The sequence below is a fragment of the Cladosporium halotolerans genome (genome assembly GCF_011745625.1).
Source record: "Cladosporium halotolerans strain TM138-S3 chromosome Unknown Sca19, whole genome shotgun sequence".
In the NCBI taxonomy this organism is placed as follows: Eukaryota; Fungi; Ascomycota; class Dothideomycetes; order Cladosporiales; family Cladosporiaceae; genus Cladosporium; species Cladosporium halotolerans.
The window spans coordinates 246,760-263,041 of NW_027191470.1; the positions used below are offsets into that span (position 1 = coordinate 246,760).

At 53.3% G+C, this 16,282-nt stretch overlaps 8 protein-coding genes across 8 annotated transcripts; 3 read left to right on the forward strand and 5 right to left on the reverse strand.

The window, feature by feature from the left end:
* Nucleotides 1–231: 231 nt before the first annotated feature.
* Nucleotides 232–1,083, forward strand: WHR41_05673 (uncharacterized protein; the record flags this gene model as incomplete). The annotated part of the gene is made up of 1 exon (XM_069374278.1): nt 232–1,083. One exon carries the CDS (start codon nt 232–234, stop codon nt 1,081–1,083), a length of 852 nt encoding a protein of 283 aa, XP_069228548.1.
* An 84-nt stretch (nt 1,084–1,167) lies between these two features.
* WHR41_05674 (uncharacterized protein) lies at nt 1,168–3,816 on the reverse strand (the record flags this gene model as incomplete). Its single annotated transcript, XM_069374279.1, has 1 exon — nt 1,168–3,816. The coding sequence occupies one exon, from the start codon at nt 3,814–3,816 to the stop codon at nt 1,168–1,170; it is 2,649 nt and encodes an 882-aa protein (XP_069228545.1).
* Nucleotides 3,817–4,953: 1,137 nt separating this feature from the next.
* On the forward strand, nt 4,954–6,009 carry WHR41_05675 (uncharacterized protein; the record flags this gene model as incomplete). The annotated part of the gene is made up of 1 exon (XM_069374280.1): nt 4,954–6,009. The coding sequence occupies one exon, from the start codon at nt 4,954–4,956 to the stop codon at nt 6,007–6,009; it is 1,056 nt and encodes a 351-aa protein (XP_069228546.1).
* Nucleotides 6,010–6,481: 472 nt separating this feature from the next.
* WHR41_05676 (uncharacterized protein) lies at nt 6,482–8,377 on the reverse strand (the record flags this gene model as incomplete). The annotated part of the gene is made up of 1 exon (XM_069374281.1): nt 6,482–8,377. The coding sequence occupies one exon, from the start codon at nt 8,375–8,377 to the stop codon at nt 6,482–6,484; it is 1,896 nt and encodes a 631-aa protein (XP_069228543.1).
* Nucleotides 8,378–8,871: 494 nt separating this feature from the next.
* On the reverse strand, nt 8,872–10,236 carry WHR41_05677 (uncharacterized protein). The gene is made up of 3 exons (XM_069374282.1): nt 9,961–10,236; nt 9,243–9,882; nt 8,872–9,187 (listed from the first exon to the last, which is right to left on the reverse strand). Exons 1-3 carry the CDS (start codon nt 10,228–10,230, stop codon nt 9,003–9,005), a joined length of 1,095 nt encoding a protein of 364 aa, XP_069228544.1. The 5' UTR covers nt 10,231–10,236; the 3' UTR covers nt 8,872–9,002.
* A 245-nt stretch (nt 10,237–10,481) lies between these two features.
* Nucleotides 10,482–11,465, forward strand: WHR41_05678 (uncharacterized protein; the record flags this gene model as incomplete). Its single annotated transcript, XM_069374283.1, has 1 exon — nt 10,482–11,465. One exon carries the CDS (start codon nt 10,482–10,484, stop codon nt 11,463–11,465), a length of 984 nt encoding a protein of 327 aa, XP_069228541.1.
* Nucleotides 11,466–12,081: 616 nt separating this feature from the next.
* WHR41_05679 (uncharacterized protein) lies at nt 12,082–13,403 on the reverse strand (the record flags this gene model as incomplete). The annotated part of the gene is made up of 3 exons (XM_069374284.1): nt 12,082–13,170; nt 13,231–13,242; nt 13,305–13,403. The coding sequence occupies 3 exons, from the start codon at nt 13,401–13,403 to the stop codon at nt 12,082–12,084; spliced, it is 1,200 nt and encodes a 399-aa protein (XP_069228542.1).
* A 788-nt stretch (nt 13,404–14,191) lies between these two features.
* WHR41_05680 (uncharacterized protein) lies at nt 14,192–16,165 on the reverse strand (the record flags this gene model as incomplete). The annotated part of the gene is made up of 1 exon (XM_069374285.1): nt 14,192–16,165. One exon carries the CDS (start codon nt 16,163–16,165, stop codon nt 14,192–14,194), a length of 1,974 nt encoding a protein of 657 aa, XP_069228645.1.
* Nucleotides 16,166–16,282: the final 117 nt, after the last annotated feature.

Here is a 16,282-nt window from a genome sequence, read left to right on the forward strand (position 1 = left end):
TCAAACAGAGACGGCAAATTGTCAGTCATTACACATATCTACGCCATTCCTGGCTTCGAGACTCTGCATCGGCCAGTGGCGCGGATTTATCGGAGATAGCAAGACATGACGTCGTTTCCATCACTTCCCGTAATATGTACACTGATGGCATTGATGGACTCAAAAAACATAACCACCAAAGACTCAAGTTCGACGTTACTCCCTCACATTCTGAAATTACAACAACTAAACATGGCACCTCAGGTCTTCTTCATCACCGGCACCTCGACCGGCTTCGGCTATTACTACGTTGAGAAGGCTCTCAAGTCCGGCGACAAGGTAGTAGCCACCGCTCGCAACTCTTCTAAATTATCCTTCCCGGACGCCACGCCTCAAAACTACCTCGCCGTCGACTGCGATGTGACCAAGCAATCCTCTATCGACGCCGCATTCGAAAAGGCGCTCTCGCAATTCGGCCGCATCGATGTCGTCGTCAACAACGCCGGCTACGGCTTGTCCGGCGAGTTCGAGAGCTTGACCGATGAGCAGATCCGGACGCAGATGGAAGTCAACTATTTCGGTTTGCTCAACGTGACCCGCAAGGCACTCGAGACCATGCGTGAGAAGAACTCGCCGCCCGGCGGCCGCATCCAGCAGATCACTTCGATCGGTGGCCAGCGTGGCGTGCCGACCTTCTCCATCTACTGCGCCAGCAAGTGGGCCGTCGAGGGCTTCACCGAGGCTGTGCAGCAGGAGCTGAAGCCGGAATGGGGCATCAAGCTTACCTGCATTGAGCCCGGTGGATTCAGAACTGACTGGGCCGGCCGCTCGATGGATTTCGCAGGCAACAAGAACCCCGCCTACGATCACATCAATGCCAAAGAGGCCATGGGCAAGAGGAACGGCACTCAGGCAGGCGACCCTCCGAAGGGCGCGGATGCTATGTGGCAGGTCGCTAAGATGGAGGACCCGCCTCTCAGGCTGGTCATTGGCAGTGATGCTCACAAGGCTATCATGGACAAGATCAAGTCTTACAGCGAACTGTACCCGAAGTATGAGAAACTGGCCAACAGCTGCGACGTCGATGGCTACGTTCGCCCGTAAATGGAAGCTGGAATGCCATGCATGATAGAAATATGAGTAATACATGATAATGATATATATACAACGCGGAGCCAGCTCGTCTCATCATTTTTGCAAGCTTTCCAACAGCCCCTCACCATCCTTCTTCGTCTGCACAGCCTTGAAAGCATCACCAGTGATGTCCAAGCCCTTCTCCGCCCTCTCAAAAGCCTCATCGCTACGGTCCGTAAGGATTGCCAAATCCTCATCGCTAAGCAGATTCTTGCCCTCGGCGATATCGATCGCCTCGCCATCAGACTGGCCGAGCAACTTCTGCAACTCCGCAAAGTCAGCGCCGGCAGTGTCGCTGCGCATAGATTTGAAGCGGCCCTTCTGGATCACGAGCTTCTCCAATCTGCGCTTGCTGTCGGCCTTCTCCAGAAGCATCTGCTCGACTGTGCCCTTGGTAGCGAAGCGATAGACGATGACAGGCCTTGTCTGACCGATTCTGTGCGCTCGGTCTTGGGCCTGGAGATCCTGCTGCGGGTTCCAATCGCTGTCGAAGAGAAGCACAGTATCGGCGGCAGCGAGGTTGATGCCTTGGCCGCCGGCCCGTGTGGACAGGAGGAAGATGTTAGTCTCGCTTTCAGGGTCATTGAAAGACTGGATCTGCTCCTGTCGGTCTACTTGGGCGATTGAGCCGTCGATGCGGCAAGTCGGCCATCCTCGAAGGACATCGCAGTATGTCTCCAGCAGGTCAAGCTGGGTCTTGAATTGCGAAAATATCAGCACCTTGTGACCCTTATTGAGTAACTCTGGCAACAATCGATCCAAAAGGAGCATCTTGCCACTCTCGGTGACCAGGGTTTCGTCCACGGGCGTATTATCATCCATTTCAAATGGGTAGTAGAAGTTGTGGGGAGAGTTGCAACATTGCCGCAATTGCATGACTGGGTTCTGGAGCTTCTTCTGGGCAATCTCACGCTTGGCCAGCGCAAGAGTCTTCGCTCGCTCGCTCTCTTCCTCGTCTTCCTCGTCTCCGTCTGGCAATGGTGACTCAGGCTCTTCTTCCAGCTGTTTGAAGTACTTCGTATCAGATAGCTCCTCATATTGCTGGTTTTTCTTAGCTTTCCGTGAGCGAGTTCCGCTGCCATTTGCAGTCGCCGGCGTTGACGCGCGGCTTGTCTTGGTACTCTTCGACGGCGTTGCAGTCTCGTCACTTGCCTTTCGTTTACGGCTCGTGCTGCGTGTGCTTCCCGGAGTCGCGCTGCGGCTGATACTCTCAACGATTTTGTTTTCCAGAAACGCCCTGCTGTTGCCGTCAAGAATCTCCTGGTAGAGGTCCCGCTGAGTTTGTGTCAAAGGCGCATAGAGCACGTACTCGCGTTTCTGCGGTAGTGATGTCTCTACGTCGGCTTTGATCCTACGCAGCAAGAATGGCTTCAAGACGGCATGGAGACTGGTGACAAGCTTCTTCTGACGGTCTTCCGAAAGAATTTGTTCGTAGCCGCCCTTCTCCTTCAGCGCGCTGAAATCAAACCACGATTCGAATGATTCGAAATTGTTGAAGATGCTAGGCATCAAGAAATGCAGAAGTGCCCACAGTTCGGCCAAATTATTTTGAAGCGGTGTTCCAGTGATCAGCAATCGATTCGCGGATTGGTAGGATTGCAGTTCCTGGATAAGTCTGCAGTTCATGTTCTTGATGCGGTGACCCTCGTCGATAATGATAAACTTCCAGCCATAGTGAGCTAAGTGCTTTCGATCGTTCATGCAGATCTCGTAGCTCGTGCAAATGACGGGGAAGTCTTTGCTGCTTGGGTTTCGCAGTCGTTTCTTGCGAAGCTCCTCGCGTTCTTGTTTGCTTCCGTGGTAAAGTACGACAGGGATGTCAGGCGTCCATTTCTTGAACTCAGCGACCCAATTGCTGGTAGTACTCAGGGGTGCAGCAATGAGGAACGGTCCATTGATGCCCTTCTCCCGCAGGAAAGCAAGGAATGAGATAACTTGAATCGTCTTTCCTAAACCCATCTCATCTGCCAATATTCCGTTCAGTCCGTTCTCATACAATGACTGTAGCCATTCCAAGCCTTCCAGCTGGTATGTTCGCATGAGCCCTCCTGTGACCAGATCCGGCTGCTTGGCTGATCGCAAGTCTTGCATGCCAATATCGCTAGGTTTGACATCATCCTTCGACTCCTCCGCTAGTGCCTCTGAGATAGACGCTTGCCCAGCTTTGGCTTCTAAATCCTCCTTCTTCAAGTAATCTGAGATTTTGCCGGTCTTTCCGGCTCTGGTGTTCTTTGCTGGCCGCCCGCGGCCGCGTTTAGGAGGATCTTGATCATTTGCATCCGCGGGGGATTCGGTAGTCTGTTCGTTCGTGTTCCCTCTCCTTGTTGCACGCTTTTGGCTTGCTACCGCCGCTTGTTCTGCCTTTTCTTCCTTTTTCGCCGCGCGCTGCTTGCTCTTTTCGTCTTTCGCAGTCGCAGCCTCTTCTTGTTGCGTCATCTGCTGCAACATGATCGTAGAATACAGCTTGCTCTGGCTCAACAAATATTCCAGAGCTTTGTACTTTGTGTCCACTGCGTCCGGTCCTCCCTTAAGATCCTTTTCGCGCTCTGCGGCTAGCTTACGCTCGCGTTTCGCTTCCTCTTTTTCACGAGCCTGTGCCATCTGCGCTTCCTCCTTCTGCATAGCTTCTGTGGGTCCATTGTCGCGCGTCTCGGGAGATGTTGGTGGTGTTGTTTCGGCCGAGGCCATTGGTTCTGAAGACATGGTGGCGTATGAGCCCGAAAGGATGAAATGCTTCGGTTTGCACCACTCGGGCGATAACAATTCAATGCTTGTATAATTGAAGAAGATCCGAGAATAAAGAAAATGCCAAATGTGTCAAACACTCAAGAGGCAAAGACATCAGTAGCGATATAGAGTGGAATGGCGACGATGTCATCACTTTCGAAAAGCACGAGCCTACACGCGCGCGCGCGACGCGATCGTGGTGGAGTGGCACCAGCAGATCGGATCGCGCCCTGTCAGATCGCTATGGGGGAGCTGCATGAAGCTAGTCCGCATCAAGCACAGCCAACTCCAATAATCCTACCCACACCACGTTCGTCCTCACCATCTGCCGCTATCATACCTCAAAAATGGCAATGAGAGCCTCGAGGAAAGCATCCACGATCAGAAGCGTATGCTACTCCGTCGCAACGGCAGGAGACTGTCATTGACCATGATGCCTTGGTAATTGCAGTGGTTTCATTCGTCAAGTGGAATTCTAAAGATCTCTTGTAAGATATAGTATCCCGCTGACTAAGTTGACCTCACTCTTCGGCGATGCCAATAGAGCCGAGATACCGATCAGTAGCGTTGGCTGATCGCAGCTGTATATGCCATGACACTAAGCACAATCCTATTCTGCATCCCCACGCCCGCGGAACTATCGCCCAGATTCATGCACCCCACTTGCATCGACGTCTCTGCGATTTCGTCACGAAGGATTGCTGCGCTCATACAATTCACGGTCGCGACTTCTACAAGTAGGGAGTGCAACCACGTCACACTCTCCTCGAGCTCGAGGCGTGCCTGCCTCGTTCACCATCGCAAACATGGACCTCCAACACTGGGCAATCCGCGATCTGCGGCCAATCAACCAATTCACTTTATCATACCAACTCTGTATTTCACCAAAGCATAGCTTATCAGCGCGACGCCTCAGGGCAGACTACCATGGCACCGGTGACCCCCAACGAGGGCCTTGGCCGCGCCAGGCGCCAAATCCGCCCGACGCAACGAGCAATTGAGTCTGACCTTCACATCTCCGGCATAAATACTCCACCGCAATCCACTATAACATTGAGGAGTCGTCCTTCCACACTCGCATCATCGAAAATTCTGGATAACCCATCGCTCGCCATGGATCGTTCCGTCAAGACCGAGACTGCTGGCGCTGTGCGAGCTATCGTGAAATCTCCGACTAAGTTTACGGTTCCACCGGCTCATGAGGGATCTGCCGCCCTGATGCCTCAACAAGGTGTTGCGAACAAGAAGAGCGCTGCGGACAAGAGGGACACCGCGAAACCACCCCGGAAGACTCGCAAGACAAAGGCTACCACCGACGCTGTGCGGAAAGCAGCTCCTCAAACGAGGAAGAACGCTGCGCCACCTAAGGACCCCCAAAGCTTTGACACAGACGAACCGCTACTGCAGCCTTGGAGGTTCGCTGTCTATTTCTGGGAGACTCCAAGACCTACAGACTTCCTCAACCTCCCAGAATCCAGGAAGCAATGGAAAGCGGACATCGATGCCGACATGGAAGCTGCTGACGATTCCCCGGAATTGGACGACTGGCACGACTTCTGCGGTGTTATCTCGGATCTCGTGCCCGACCTTACACTCCAACAGTCCGTGGCGCTCAATTTCGTGTCGCGAGGCAAACGAGCCTTCCGCGCAGGGCGCTCCTGGAAGAGCTTCGAGGAAGAGGAGCTCGCCATCGACAGCAGAGCAGGCGCAAGAGCTATTGCCGATCCCATCGAACGCGATATCGCCCTCTCATCGTCTCTCGACAACGACTACAGGCTCTACATCTTCGGCCAGATCAAAGTGCGCTTGTGCCACGAGATCTGGCTGCAAGCATATCCTTGGCCAGGCACCACGCCGGAACCAGAGGAGCCAACGAAGAAGAGAGACAGTGTCATCAACCCGGGCGCTGTGACGCCTTCGTCGCCTAGCCCTCCCAAAGTAGAGACTTCAGGTAGTGCCAACTCCTCCAGCGGACTTCCTCCGCTTCCTCTGACAGAAGGTACACAGGGCCGCACAAAAGCTGAGCTACCGGGCGACAGAGAGCTGCATCAGCCTCAAAGCCGGCGATTCCGTGCGACGCAAGCGAATATGCAGGGTCTGAACCTCTCCTATGAAGAACAGCTTGAAGGTATAGGACTAGACATGGCGACGAGTAGCGAAGAGGAATGAGCAGATTCGTTGGACATGAGCTTCACGATCACTCTATGTTTGATTTCTCGCTAGTTGGAATATGCAGGTCATGAATCGAGGATCCTCCTTTCTCTAATTAGCGCCGCACCCGTTTCACGTGGAGTTGTAAATGTTTATCCTGCCATCATTCCCTGCGCCTATGGGGTTGTTAGGGTTAGGGTTGGGGCGGGTAAAGATACCCAAATTTATTATGCACGCCGTAGATCTAAATCGCATTGGTTACGTTCAATTGGTGGTCGCTACTCAGTGTTTTGTCACATTGGTCAACGAGGAGAACTTGAATGTTTTGGTAACTGGGCGAGCGTTTCTACGCTTGTCTTTCGGACTGTATCAACCCGGGCTGTAACCACACACGCCACGACAAAATCTAGGACACAATCGTAAGAAAGCGGCAGAGGACGACATCAAAGTATGGAGAAACTTTTCCGCTATCGCTCATTATCTACAAAATCTATCGTCCAAACCCAAACCAACCCCTCTTCTTCTCCTGCGCCGGCTCCGGCTGCGCCGCCGGCTCATCAACGTCCATCTTGCCGTTGACATCTGCCGCGGGCTCCTGCGCAGCTCTGCCGGGGTAGTCGATGTAGTTCCATGCTACGTCTAAGAAGAGAGGCTTGACGGGCACCGGTTGGATCTTCGGTGGGTAGGAGACAAGGTTGTTCAGGTCGACTTGAAGGCCGGGCGTGGGGTAGTCGTGCAGGTCCTGGACAACGGGCGCAGCCGAGGTCATGTTCTTCTGGGCTGCGATGGCGGAGTTGGTGGAAAGCTTGTGCAGCTCGACGAGAGCGTGGGTTCGCGAAAGAAGGTTGGCGACGTGGGTGTTGAGGTTCGATGACTCTGATGTAGGGATGTCGAGGGTAGGGGGAGTCGAGGTCGTGGCGGTCGAGTTGGGAGCTGAGTTGGCGGCCAGCAGGTCATGCGCGCGTTTGAGGAGCGCAAGGGCATTGAGGTGGTTGTCCAACAACGAGTGCGAGTATGAGATGTTGACGCACTTCAAGGCGCGGAAGTATGCCGACTTGCCGTCAAGCTCACGAACGAAAGTTTCGTCTCTCATGGCACCGCGCAGATCCTTGACAGACTCAATGCTCTGAATGGTGGCGTCGTAAAGAACCACACGCTCTCGCAGACGGGCAAGTTTTCTGCCTCGGCCTTCTTCGACTTCGGGGAAGGGTGTGCCGTCTTTCCGTGTGCGCTGAGGCTTCTTCTGCTTCTGAGCTTCGAATGTGAGGCCGTCGTTCTCGCCAATAAGAATCCTGTTGCGGCCAACACGCCAGGAGACAAGGTCATAGTTGACTGCCAGGCTGGTAACACGGAGGTCCTGCATGCGCGCGTCACCCTCATCAACCCTCTCCTTCTCCAGCTCATCGGTCGCACGTTTCGAGGCATCCGCAGCATCTTGAGAGGCGATCAGAATCTCATCATAGGCGGCCGCCTTGTCTCTTGCAGATGCCGAAGGGTGCTCAGAAAGGTATGCCTTCAACTTAGCCTCCGCAGCTGACACCGAAGCCAGCGCTTGCCCAATGGATGCATCAACGATGTTTGCTTTCCTCCCTCTCCAAGTCACAGAGTCGGGCACAGCCAAAGGTCCTTCCTTCTTTTCCTCTCCGGCTTCCGCTTTCGGCTTCTCCTTCAACGCGAAAGAGTCTTCCGACTCCACCAACTTGACCGCCTCCTGATCGTCTTTCGGGAAGTATTTCCTGGCCACAACCTCAATCGCAATAGTCCTACTCAATCGTGCCTGGTACGCCGCGTAGCGAATCGTCGGGTCGACTGTGTTGGCCAGCATCTCCCTGAACAACTCAGCCCTCTCCTTCTCCCAAAGGGCAGCATATCCCACTCTCGCCTCACTCCATCGCCTCAAGCACTTGCTCCACCTCTCGTCGCCGCCCTCCTTCGCAATGCCCTCAGCCTGCTTCTCAAATTCCTCCGCGCCAGCAAGCATAGCAGCGTACGTCCTCGCCTCGAGCAAGTCCCTCTGTGACCCAGCTTCCCTCAGCACATCCACCAGCTCGCCTGCAGTCTTCGCCGCCTTCCATAGCTTCGAGCAGATCTGCGCTCTTGCGCTGCCAGTGATTCCCCTCTCATCCTCAGTGTGAGAGTTCTTGATGTGCAGCGCATGCGCCCAGGCACGCTCGGCGACCATAATCTGCAGGTGGACGAACGCGACATCCTTCTTGACATCGGCGGCCGTCAGAGGCTTGCGGGCGAACTTCTCGCGCTTGGGAGTTGCGGTGCCGAGTCGCTTGCGGGTCGCGAGGATCTGTCGGGAGAGCTGGGCGCGGTAGGTCGCATGATCGGCGATCAGCAGGGTTTCTCGCTTGCCAGCGATGAAGGTAGTTATATCCATCGTGGGATATATCGTGCCGCGGGACGTATAGTTTGTGGTTGGGTAATTGGACATGTGGCTCAGAATTGCTCGGACGCTCTGGAGCGCTTTTGGCGGGGCGAGCAGAGTGTGGGGAGACGAACACCACCGCAGCTCGGCAACATGTGCCTAAGGCAACAATATATTGAGGTGCAATCAACGAAATACGATTTCTACTTTTAGAAAGATACCACGCGTAGGGTGTCTAAAAATTCCATGAAAAGAACGTGTTACCATTTATCCGACAGTCTGTGGTTTTGAGCAGCTTCCCCGGCCTCCTCTGGTCAATACCACCATCACACGCTCTGTAGGAAATGGTCGCACCTCAAGCTCGTATCTAGACGACGTAGAGGCTTCTTGAACGTGAACAAAATCAACCCCCCCAAGGGATGTTAACTACATTACCGTACTCCTTTCCATTCTGGATAATCTCATGATGGTTCCCGATTGGAGAACCTACCAGTTAGGACGACAAATTTTCAGACAAGTGGTGATATGAACGATCCAATATATAGTTGATGTTCTGTCGGTGATACGCTTTCCGCGTGACATTGGATCAAACTCTCAATTAGTTACTCGGTACTGCATTATTGTCTTCACTCTCATATCACGTTGCTTTCCTCTCGTAAACAAAAAGAGCTTCGTCTTTGCCAGCAAAGCTCGGGAGTGGCACCTGACATACTTTCTCCCAATCTGGCATCTCACGAGCGAACCAATCCGTGAGCAACCCCTTGGCGAAAGCCGTGTAGCCGTTACCGTTCTGCGATCCGGCAATGACAATTGTAGACCCATCTGCAGTACACGTCAGTAATTGAGATGCGGCATTACAAGGTAGATCGAGTCTTACGATAAGCCTTGATTGTCTTCGCGGTGAAGTCATGGCTGACTTGCGGATAGACCAAGAGCAGCACATGGCCCTTGCCGTTCCCATTCTTCTTCAACCACTCTGTGCTGTCCATCTCAACAGTATCCGGGACCCACAGAGTGCGCCAGTCGCTGAGCCCGTTGTCGATTGGGACAACCTCAAGGTTCTTCTTCCCGTCTTTCATCCGACGGAGCATGTACGTCCAGTATCCATTTCCAGATCCAACATCTGCAATTGGTCGGCCCTTTGCAACCAACCGTATGATCTCCAATGACTCAAAGCTTGGGCAAACACAGCTGAAGTGGTGGTAGAGCACAGGCAGCAATGCGTGGGATATTCTGATCTTCTCTGTGGTGCTCTCCGGGCCAGCCCATTCGAGATTTTGATTCGCCCATGCGAGAACATCGAAATAAGGATTCACGTGGCCCTTATTCTTCGGCACCGTAATCTTTCTCTCAGGCGAAGGCGGCTGATACAGCTTTTGAAGGTGATTCGCAACGTCCATGCGAATCGTCTCTTTCTTCGCGTTGGCACCGAGCGCTTTCAATGCATTCGCAGTGTTTGTGGTCGGCCGGAAAATATCGTTGTATGCGGCGATGTCGACAGCCGGAGGATGTGGTCTCTGTTCGTCATGATCTTAGGTTCTGTCCGTCCGTATAAGAGTTGACGCCTAGCACATGGCTGGTGATGAGTTGCTTACCTCGTTGCCCCCTCCGTCGACATACCACTTGTGCAGTCCGCCCTGCCCACCAAATTCGAGGTACGTCTGAGCCTGAAGGAGTGTGACCTCTGCAATCGCCCGGTAGACAAAGTTATCATCCGGTCTCAGCCCAAAGGCCCGGATGACAAACTTGCGGAAGTCATTGTCGTAAGGCGGAGTGACCTCTTCCTTGGCCCAAGCATCGAAGAACTTCTCTGGGTCAAAGGTCGTTGACCCTTGCGTTTCCGTGCGTTGAGGTATCTCCGACATGTCGTTGTTCAGTCGATTGTCGCGTCGACGTCAGTGGTCGAAGCTCTCCAGTCCAGTCCAAATGCGGTCCAAGCGTCGCTGACTAAATGATTGGAAATGGCCGCTAATTGATGATCTTCCTCTCAATGGGCAAGTAAGCATGACAAGAACATGACTATCCCGTCGTGGAGCAACGGAGGACGCGCTAGAAGTGTCCAACATAAGTATCATTCAGTATAAGTATGATTCCTTCCTCCTAACATACGCTCTCAATGCCATCAAAAGAAGAACAACACCCTGCTCCCGCCACCGCTCAAACGTCGAACAACTCATTCAGGATCATCGCAACTCTAGTAGCGATAGCAGCAGTCATCCTGGCATTCTATCAACCTGTCAAGACCGCCTTCTTGAGGCAGCTGCCCAAATCCCAAACCGCACCTTTGATTCAGCGCTCCAAAATGTCAACCACCAACTCCAACCTCAAGATCGTGAAACGGCCATGGAACGCGCGCGGCCATGCAGACCACGGCTGGCTGTACACCTTCCACACCTTCAGTTTCGCCAGCTACTACGACCCTTCCTTTGAAGACTTCGGGCCTCTCCGCGTGATCAACGAAGACCGCGTCCGCCGCGGCACCGGCTTCGGCACTCACAGCCATGCGGAGTTCCTCATCTGGTCGTACATCGTGAACGGCGAGCTCGAGCACAAGGACAGCATGGGCAACCTCGAAAAGCTGCGCCGCGGCGAAGTCCAGTTCACTTCCGCCGGCACCGGTATTCGCCACTCGGAGTACAACCGCAACCAGAACGAAGACGTGCACTTCCTCCAGATCTGGGCGAAGCCGAACGTCAGCCGCTTGGCGCCTTCGTACAAGACCCGCAAATTTACCGACGAGATGAAGACCGATCGCCTGCTGAGGATCATGGAGTCTGTGGATCGCCACTCTGGTAAGGACGAGGAGACGGAGCCGATCCCAATGCACGCGGACTTGAGCATGAGCGCGAGTATTCTACACCCGGGAAAGAGTGTCACTCATGACCTTGTCAAAGAGGGCCAGAGGAAGGTCTATCTGCACGTTGTGATGGGCGACAAGACTCAGCCAAAAAGCGGAGGAGCGAGGATCAAGATTGGAGAAGTCGAGTTGGGCGAGGGCGACGGTGCCTTCGTCACTGGTGCAGCTGGGCCAGGGAAAGTTGAGGTCGAAAGTGTTGGCGAAAAGCCAGCAGAGTTTTTGTTGTTTGATATGGGGCAATAGAGGCATTGAATACTGTAGGAGGTTGGCGTGCCAGGATTGAACAAGCTGTATTATTCATTGAGGAATACTTTTAGCTCCCTATCATGAGTGACAGCCAAGTACATGCGTATACCCCTGCGACCAGGATAAGGACGGAAAATTTGAAGACGCGAGATTGATAAAGCTCCTCCTCGAAGGATGAAGACACTGTCAACCATTCCCCAATGCCGAAGTAATGTCCGAAATTGCGCATTCTTCGTTGCCACATAGTGCGTTGGCCATGCCTTTCAGCATCAGCCTTCTGAGCGGCGCCGAAGCTCGATAACGAGGTGTTTGGGGCCTGCACAACGGCAGAGTCTGAAGTTATGCCTGGGTGCTGTTTCACAGTCACGTAATTCATTGGCACGATTTCGATTCTCCTGGCTTCGTGGGGATCCTGTCGGTGCGCTGTGCCTGAGGTCGGGGATTGGGGTGCTGCTGGCGCACTACACGCCGTCTGTCAACGGAGTTGCTCAACTTCACGAGTAAGTTGCTATACGTGCCTGTTCGCTGGAGGTGCTCGCATCGTGAGACTATCCTCTAGTTGACGTTGCTTGTAGGCTTCTACAGCACGTCAGCATCGATCAGCATCGCGGCGTTACGCCATCTCTTCAACCTCGACAGGCGTACCATAGATGGCTTCCAAGATAGTCGACAGGGGGATCAGCAACAGAAAGATCGGCACAGCTTGCCCAAAACCCCATCCATCCTCATTACCCACTCTGCCATTTCGGCCAGCATAGTCTCTCAGCACGAAAATTGTCTGTATGCTCGTAATTAGAAGGAGCCAGATCCGTTGAAGATCGAGTACTTCGGAATTGAGAACCTCGCACAACGTGAATATCACTGCAGCCATCAAGAAACAGCTCCACTCAAAGATTGACCACAGAATGGTTGCCAACTCTGTTTTCGCCAAAGCTCGCTTCCGTGCGCTAGCAAAATACGCTGTGCGAGGGAGCAATATGGCCTTGAGAAAGTAGATGTTTGCCGCCCGTACGAATGCATTGTCGAAAGCCCAGGAAGATAGCTTTGGGAAATAGTCATCGACTGTGACTATAATAGCCCATGTGTAGAGAAACAATGAGGTCCCCATTACGGCAGACTGCGGCGTGTTGGATCGAATATTGCCATTGATGCTGTTCCAGATGCACTGGACAGGAAGGCCGTAGCTGACGAGCCAGTATTGGTGTCCCGAAGGAATTTGGGCTACCAGTGCCATCATCATGAAGCAAATGACGGCAATCGCTTTGTAGGCTTGCATGTTCACGCTATGATGCGTCGTTCTATGTCGAAGAACATTGGCGACAGAGTCATGCACGACTACTGTCAAAGTCGCAAGGTTCGAAACGAGAGCAAAATGATACTCTGTCATTGTCCCCGTCTTCGCGTAGCCGACGGTGATGATGGCGAGTCCCGTGATGATTTGCTGGTCCGTCAATATCACCAATATCGGAAATAGCGAGTCGCCTTGTACCAGCACTTGCCACATCCGATGCAGCTTCCCGTCATTTGTGATTAGCCGGGCGATGGGAGTGAAAAGCCAGGTACAAGCTCGCCGGACCTCAGTGGTAATTGTGCGATCAAGTTTGCCAAGGGGCGCACGTTTGTCGGATTGCAGTGCAAAGAAGTAGGTGTACAAGACCATGAGATGGGTTGTGCAGGCTGTGATGATGAACGAGAGAAGGATCTGTGAGGGAGCTTGGTCAATAGTCAATCAGCGTTGACGTCGGCGAAGACAGCAACGTACCCCTATGCCAGCCTGAGGAATAGGGCGGTTAGTATGGAGGATGTCTGGTAGTTGTGCGAGGGCTGAAGACGCACAATGTCCGGGTCGGCTTCAAACAGGCACAGAGAGTCGAGCCCGTCGGAGCAAGAGCAGCCCTGAAGTACTACCTGGCGGCCTTCGAGCGAGGTTGCCATCTTGAAAGGTCCTGAACTCAGGAAGCTGTGACCGGGTTCGATCCAGTGGCATTGAGACGCGAACCGCGCAGGTGGCTAAGGTAGCTGGTGTACATCTGTTGGCGCGTGCTTTCAGCGTTGGCCTCCAGAGATCTGCAGAGGCAAGCGGCAACTCCACTTTGGACATCCACCAACTATACTGTTCGAATATGTGACGGAGATCCTGTGACGCCTGTGAACTGATGATACGAGTTGCGTTCAGCTAGGGTCGCAGCTGACAAATAAGGTTCAAGGAACCGAAGTCGTGCGTTCAGCTTCCGACCTCACCTCTGATCTGTAGGCCATGGGAGACTCCGACGCGTTTTGGAAGAACTGGTGTTTCAAGCTCTCCGCGTAGCAATTCGGTCTTACTAGCTGGGAAAAAGGTATCATGTCGAAAGTTCATTAATTTGAGGAAATTGGAGACATCCAGAGATCAAAATTCCGTTATAAATCTCGTAGACCTTGATTTTTCGGATAACGACCGCCGCATCGCTATGAAACCAAGACCTTGGACCGAATTTGCACGCAATTCCTGCATCCTTCCATCGTGACAATTTAGAAGCTGCTCGTTGGGGCACATTTGCTCATTCACTTTTGCCCAACGCCATCAACACTCATCTTCAAAGGGTCAAGCCCACAACGCATGCGTCCGGGAAAATCAAGCAGAGCACAATCCCACTTTTGCTGGTCGACCCGTCTGATAGACTGGGGATGCCAGCCTCCCTCTCCCCGTACAGCATTGTTCTGCATTTAGGATGTAACGGGCTTCACCCAGTCAAGGCGGCACCCATTTGTCCCCAGCCATCTCCTTCCTCTTCTGGTCCTGACCCTTTTCCGCCGGCAGATTGACTCCAAGCCTTCTCGACATTGGCCCATGTCCACTTCGATTTCTCCCTCCAACCCTCAATCTTCTCCTCACCAGCGTCTTCTGCCAACTGTAGAACATCCCAGCATCGACTGTCCTGGACCTTTGCCAGTTGCGTGGCCAATTTCGACACAGTGCCAAACCGCGGCATCAACCCAAGAGGCTGCATTTCCATGAAATGCTGGGTGGCCCAGTCTAGAAGCATCTTCACGCGAGCTGTGCCATCGGTCTCCCCACCTGCATCTGGCGCAGAGGCAGCGGGACGAGCGTGATGCTCACTTGCAAGAGTGTAAACCAAGATAAGGCGATCATAGGTCAACGAGTTCGGCTCGACACGTAGTGCTCGCATTTCGCCCGCCAGGAAAGAAGCCTGCGCCTCGTCAGGTGGATTCTCGGTGCGGCAACCCTTCAGGAGAAGATTGAAAGTATCAACGTTGGCAAGTGTCTTCGGTGCGCCGGATGTCTGCGGCGCGAAAGTGTGAATCTGCTTGTAAACTCTGAGTGCTTCCACCAGGTTCTTCTGATAGATCCATGACTCAATGAGTGCATTGAAAGCCGCGATCGGGACGCCGCGACCCTCTTCGTGAAGGACCCGCAATTGTGCAAAAGCGGCATGTGTAAGATCTGGCGAATTGCGAATACACAGAAACAGTGATCGCGTTTGCCAAACAGTAGGCTGCAGCTTTTCTGCAGGCATTAAGGTAAGTATACTGAGGGCTCGAATGACATCTGGCGGCGAGGCATTAAGATAAGCGTCGATAAGGAGCTGGTAATGCAGGGGTTTGAAGACCTCGCCGCGTTTGGAAAGTTGCGTAAAGACCGCCGTGGCTAGCGAAGTATCGCCGCCCCGTGATGCAGTCGACAGCACGTTTAAACAGGTGCCACTGCTGGGGTTTATGTAGCCCAAGTTGACCTGAGTCTTCCAAGCCAAGGAAGTCGCATCCAGGTGGTTGGCGGCGCTGGCTTTTTCGAGGACGTGATGCCATAAGGATCGACTCATGTTGAGCTCGCCGTTCACGTGACGAGCATTCATGATGCTGTATGCTTCTCCGAGCTCACCAGCTTCACAGAGCATATAGACAAACATGTCCAAGAGCCAGCTTTGTGTGACCATCTGGCGTATTCCCATGCCATCCAGCCTCTCCAAAGCCTGCTCGAACAGGCCCTCCCTTAATAGACCAGCCGTAATATCATGCTCACCGTCCTCGGACACAGCTATCCACTTTGACCGCATATATTCCAGCAAATCCGTCCGCAGAAGGTGGTCTGGGTGCACCGCCAGGACCTTGAGAACTGCATGACACGTCGCAGAATCGAGTTTGAAGCCGCTTTGTAGCATCTCTTCCAGCAAATCGGTCACTCTCCAGGCCGACCCTGGGTCTGTAGAGATGTTGGCCAGTATGAGTGCATTGTAGTGTTCCAGACTAGGCCTTTCTCTCCTCTCCTTAACCAAGAACTCCACCACTTCGCGGACTAGCTTGTGCTGTCCTTTTCTCGCAGCGAGCCTCATTTTACTGTATAGCGAGCTTGTCGACTCTGCAGAAAATCCCACCGCAGCGGGTTGCTGACCCTTGCTTTTGCTTTGCGCCCAGTTCCGTCCAAGATTCTCTTGTTCATTGCCTCGCATAGGCTGGTCAGAGGGAGGGCTGGAGATCGCATCGAGGGGTTGATTCGTAGGTTCCAGAGGGTTTAAAATGGGAGGTTGCTCTGCCAGCCTCAACCTCCCCGAGGCAGAGTACGCTCGACGAGTTGGGGCATTGAGACATCGTGGTATTTTACGGGCGGTTGATAACCTAATCGGTGCTTTTGATATCGTTGTCGCATTCCAGCTGGGACATAGACATGCCCAAAGTTCGTCAATGGCAATCCTAGACATTCTTCTGCGTTGGTGTCGCAGTACAAATGTTGCGCGTCTTCGCGAATACCAAATGGAGAAGTCGGCGATCTCACTCCCGATGCGCGGGCGAAAAATGTTGCAAGCAATATATTATTT